Source organism: Danio aesculapii, chromosome 16 (genome assembly GCF_903798145.1).
Source record: "Danio aesculapii chromosome 16, fDanAes4.1, whole genome shotgun sequence".
NCBI classification, from domain to species: Eukaryota; Metazoa; Chordata; class Actinopteri; order Cypriniformes; family Danionidae; genus Danio; species Danio aesculapii.
This window is the reverse complement of record NC_079450.1, coordinates 34,763,033-34,769,032: the sequence shown is the minus strand read 5'-3', so window position 1 is coordinate 34,769,032 and position 6,000 is coordinate 34,763,033. Positions and strand designations below refer to the sequence as shown.

At 33.7% G+C, this 6,000-nt stretch overlaps 1 protein-coding gene across 1 annotated transcript in view; it reads right to left on the bottom strand.

The window, feature by feature from the left end:
• atp1a3b (ATPase Na+/K+ transporting subunit alpha 3b) overlaps nt 1-6,000 on the bottom strand; it is a 46,015-nt gene that overhangs the window by 11,247 nt on the left and 28,768 nt on the right. Inside the window, exons 12-14 of the mRNA XM_056475838.1 lie at nt 4,431-4,623; nt 2,745-3,057; nt 532-682 (exon numbers count right to left, since the gene is read on the bottom strand). Of these exons, the coding sequence (XP_056331813.1) occupies nt 532-682; nt 2,745-3,057; nt 4,431-4,623 (657 nt within the window). The remainder of the gene's footprint in view (nt 1-531; nt 683-2,744; nt 3,058-4,430; nt 4,624-6,000) is intronic.

Genomic DNA, 6,000 nt, shown 5'->3' with positions numbered 1-6,000 from the left:
ATTCGCTGCCTTTGCCCATAATTTGCCTCTATTTGTGCATTTGCATTGACTTTGTTTGTAACTTACTAGCGCAAATAATTAATTCTGCTTTTGGTGTGAACTTAACATTAGAGTTTTTGTGATTATTTGATAACAATTGTGATTATTTTATTTTCACTTATCAATTATTCATCTTAAAGAGATAGTTTAAAAAATTCCTCACTATTTACTCACGCTCAAGTGGTTCTAAACTTTTATGAATTTCTTTCTTCTGTTGAACAAAAAATAAGATATCTTGAAGAATGTTGGTAAAAAAAAGACATTCTTAAGAACAAAAAAATACTATGGAAGTCAATGGCTGTTTTTTATTTAGTATATCTTCATCTGTGTTCAACGGAAGAGAGAAACTACAAGTACAGGAACAAGCAGAGGATGAGCAAATGGTGACAGAATTGTCATTTAAAAATAAACCTAAACTATCACTTTATATCAGGTGTAAATGGGGCTTTGGAAGATAGTACTTCACACTTGAATGCCCGTATGTGTGTTTACCTGTCGCTGGCAGCCTTCTACAATGATGAGTTTTTGCTGAGGAGACGTCCTGGCAAACACAATCTCAGTGTGGTTTCGCAGAACTTCATCTATTTGCTCCTGAGAATAGTCTTTCAGATCTGTTCCGTGTATAACACAAGCTTTGGCATCCCTAAAACACACAAACAGTACATAATTGATAAATACAGAACTATTTGCTTGTTTAAATAACAGTGCACATTTTGTCTGGTCAATTTTTGTGAGTGAAATCCAGTCGTTTCGATAGGTATCTAAGTGATTGAGTTTTTGCAATGCATTGAAGCTGTTTGTGCAAATTGACCTTTCGCTAAGCCACACCCGAAAACCGCCACACACCAATCGTGGCTTAGCAACCGTAGCTACGTGTGGGAGGTCTGTCAAGCTTTCGAGTAAGGGAAACAAGCCTAAGTGTTGTGCAAAATCTGATACCCGGTATCCTAAAAGTTTGGATGGTGTGGTGGAATTTTTTTCCTTTTCCAAAACCTAAAACACAAGGGGAGAAAATGCCAGCGTGGATCAAGCTGTGTGATGGGACGTAAAGGGAGCACATTTCAGTTATACTTCTATCTGTTACAAGCTACGAATTTTTGGATTTACATATCAACAGAACAAAACAGAGATATGATCACAAACTGAGCACTTGCTATCTATTATATACTTCACCCGCAGCTGTTTTTCAGTAATTTATATCCCTCATGCCCATGTCAGAGCTACAATTCACCAATGTTTTTGTCGGTCTTTTGGAGATTTAGTCATTAGTGATGACGTTAAACCGGGTTAGCGTCTGCTTTTATATTTGGTGTCAGATTAATATTTGCGTGTAGGGAAAATATATTTCTTTACTTCTGCTATTTATACTTTGATTTACTTTACAATGTATTTATTTTCTCCACTTAACTGCAAATTAGAATAGAAACTGTATGAAAAGCACACAAACACACTGAGTTACAGGTACTGTATTGTTATGGGTCAACGATGCTAATATTCGGCACAAATCCATCAATTTCCCCTTTCTGGCTGCTCTTTCTATGAATGAATTATGTAGAAGCACTGTCCATGCGCGTTTCCTCATCTGTTAGTAACGCTTTTATTGCACAACAATTAATCTATCAAGCTTTTTGGCAAAAAAAGAGAAATCACGGTTTAATTTGTTATTAAATTATTTTTAAATTTCCTTTATCTTGCTGTGCATAAAATAAGCTTTAGAATGGTCAGCGTATGAGGCGGCTAGGCTTTAGCTTCAACTTTGATTAAATTATTTTCTAATTGGTTGCGTATTATGTCGTGAACATACTCCTGTAATGCACACTGCAATCCTATATTGTCTGGCTTTCTCAGATATCTCACCTGTTCGCCATAAATGACTAATTATATTCCTGGAATGTCTAACACCAGCGCATACATATTATAATAGACGTGCCAAGCATGAAAGTTTGACAGGCGTAAAAACAGTAACTAAGGAAGGCAGGGCTTAGCGAAGGGTCAATTGTACAGCTTTTACTAACATAAGTTGCTTGCATTTGAAGGGTTTACTGTGCAGGATGTGTTTCAAACATTGATGCTACCAATATTAATATTAGATTCTTTTTGTTTGTAAAGTTTCACAGAAAGAAAGGATATTTTACCAAAATATTTTCTGGTATTTTTGATAACTATAAGTAAACATTATTTTGCTAAGTTTGTTTTTGTGCTGTTATGATAAAGATTCATTTCATCATTAGCCTTTGAATGCATACGTGTAGATTTATCTGCATGCAAAACCTGCAAGCACTCAAAATATCATGTTTGCTGCTCGTTCAAACTACTTACTGAAAATGAGTTGAAACAACACAATTCTTGAGTTTTATTTGTGACAACCTATTTGTTTTATGTTTAATCTACTTAAATCTGTAAAACTTAATAAGTTAACTTAATTCCTTCAAGTTGTCCCAACACAGATCGCTTGTGTGGAACACAGTATTTTTACAGTGAGCCTTTTACATGCTCAAAAGTACTTTTTCTACAAAAAAAGTTTAATATTAATAATCCAAAAACAAACCAGAAGTGCTTTAGGGGTAGTATTAACTTTATTTAGTTTCTTAAAAATCTATTTCACACTTTGACACATTGATAGTCAGCATAAACTGAACTCATACAACTGCACCTTAATTGATGATGATGTGCTTTGTCATGTTTTCAGTGCGTCTGTGTTTTACCTGGGATTGACCTGACTGACGGGGATGTTGAGACGGGCAGCGATGTCTTCCACAGTCTCGTTACCCTCTGAGATGATGCCCACACCCTTGGCGATGGCCTTGGCAGTGATGGGGTGATCTCCTGTCACCATGATGACTTTGATTCCAGCAGAACGGCACTTTCCCACTGCATCAGGCACGGCAGCACGGGGAGGGTCAATCATCGACATCAGGCCCACAAAGCAAAGGTTGTCTGTCTGAAAATTGACATCATCTGTGTCGAAGGCGAAACCTTTCGGGTACTGATCCTCAGGCATTAAGACATGGCAGAATCCTGTTGAAAGAAAGCAAGTTTACACATATTTAAATATTCTAGACTACAGTGTTATTATGCACTCTGGGTCAAAAGTTTGGAATACTTAGTCTATTATGCTATCTGGATACATTTTAAAATGCAATTTATTCATATGATATCAAGATCTAAATTATTTTAAACGTAAATATTTTGCTAAAATGCACTTGAATACTAACTAGATATTAGGGCAGCTATTTTACATAACTATAAAAATTAACTTTTATCCTTGTAAATTAGCTTATTTTAAAATAAAAAAAGGCTTTAAATATAAAATATTCAACATTTAAAATAATTGATTTACAGCAGATATTGTGGCGCTGGTGTACTCCAATATTAAAGAAACTCTGAATTTACAAAAATTTAAATTATAAATTTTTGTTCGGGTGGCAGGTAGATCCAAATCTACCAAATAGAGTATAGAAATAAAAAAAAATATATATAATTATCTGAGGGTGTGTCACCAGCTACACACACACACACACACACACAAAAAAAAAAATTAAATAAATACAGGCTCAAAAGGTCCACACAAAATGTTGAGCTTGAAAGATTTACTTTAGGAAAAAAAAACAGGGTCACAGTCATGGATATCAGTGGAACACAAAATCAAAAACTCCTTCAAACAATTTTATAAGATACTCAGTTCCAACAATCACATTTTTTTCCCACAAAGTAGAACAATTAACCATAAAGGAAATAGAAATTAAAGTTGCAAAACAAATAATTCAAACCCCCTTTGAAGTAAACAACAAACAAAAAAAATAAAAATTGTTGATTGTCTTCTGATGTGTGTGCGTGTAGTTCGGTTGTTTACTGCGGCTCTCTCAGGTAAGCATAGTATTCATTTCCATCGGCAACGTGATTTACTTTTTCGCTCCGTGACTCGATTTACAGTGCACTTCAACTTCCCGCACTCCACTTCGCACTTCCTTTTCCCTGATTCCGCTTCCGCTTTTATTGAAAAACAGAATCCATCTGCCACCACAACGTCATTCACTTCGATGTTTACATTTGGTGCGTTTGGTTAAATTGTGCGGTCCATTCAGAGACCGTCACAATATACAGCATTCATTATTCAAAAATATTTAAAATTAACACCTTTTTTTATCATCTCCTTCAGGCTGCTGACTATAAGAATCTTTGCAATGTACATGTAAACTAACCCTAACCTAAACCTAACTGTTAATTAACACTATAATGCGAGTTAGCTGACATATAATGCATAAACATACTTACAGTCAAAGGAATGTCTAAACGGGACCATCCAAATATATTTTACCAAAATATTTAACTTGAAATGCTATGACCAATTAGAATGAAATATTTCAGAGTGATGTCAGTATGTTAATCACCCAGTACTCGCTCTCCAAGTCCTCCAAGCTCCAGGTAGGCATTCTGAAATGCCTCCTTCAACTCCTCGTCCATGGGCTGCTCTTTGCCCTGCAACATGATGGTGGAACAACGGTCTAAGATGCGCTCTGGAGCCCCCTTCATCACCAATAGATAGCGGTTATCATTGTTGTCCTCTGTCTCATGGATGGACAACTGTGGGAATGAGGAAAAAAGTAATTGTTTATAGAAATGCTAGTCGTGGTTAGGCAGTGCAATATGACAATATACAGTTGAAGTCAGAATTATAAGCCCCCTTGTTTATTTTTTTTCCCCAATTTTTGTTTAACGAAGTGAAGATTTTTTTTTTCAATACATTTCTAAACATAATAGTTTTAATAACTCATTTCTAATAACTGGTTTATTTTATCTTCGCCATGATGACAGTAAATAATATTTTATGACATATTTTTAAGACATTTCCATACAGCTTAAAGTGACATTTAAAGGCTTAACTAGGTTAATTAGAGAATTAGAGAATTAAAGTTATTGTATAATGATGGTTTGTTCTGTAGACGATCGAAAAAAATATATAGCTTAAACGGCTAATAATTTTGACCTTAAAATGGTGTTTAAAAAATTAAAAACTGCTTTTACTCTGGCCGAAATAAAACAAATAAGACTTTCTCCACAAGAAAAAATATTATCAGACATACTGTGAAAATTTCCTTGCTCTGTTAAACATCATTTGGGAAATATTTAAAAAAGAAAAAAATTCAAAGGGGGACTAATAATTTTGACTTCAACTGTATATTCTATGTTGGACCTGTAATCGTTAGTTTTAGTTACTGTTTATATATATATATTTAATTCATTTTAACATTTGCCCTGTACATAAAAGTGAAAGTGATAAATATGATCACATATGAACAAGTACATTTCTGAGTATGAGACAACCGATTTCATGATATGAGATTTTTGTAATATTGTCTCTGCCTTAGTCACTGCTTTAACATCTGGTATGTTTTAGGGTTACACTTGCAATGATGTCCCATTTTAAAAAAATTAAATAAAACTTTCAAACAAAAAGTATTTTGCATTTATTCAATAGTAGGTGCTTAACCTTAATAATAGTATTTGGTTACAATATTTTCACAAGAATGACATTAATTGCTGAAAATATTTTTAAAAATATGATAAAAATGAAAATATGTTGTTCAATAAATTTACATCTCTGACTGGCAGCAGCAGCTGTGGGATGCAAGCATATTGAGGGAAATCTAGAGGGGTGGCTGAAAACTCTGCCCTTCCAAGTGTCCAAATCTAGTTATAATAATCGTTGAATATTTTTATAATCGTACAGTGAAGTTTGGGGTTAGTGTTTCTGTATCCTATTTATAGTATCCTATATATATATATATATATATATATATATATATATATATATATATATATATATATATATGCAATATTTAAATATTTACACTTAAATTTGGCAGATTTTTTGGCATTTAAAAAAGAAATGCATGGATAGTTTAAGACAAGATAGTTTAAGAAAATTGTTACAGCAAAAAATATACTGCTGCATGAAAG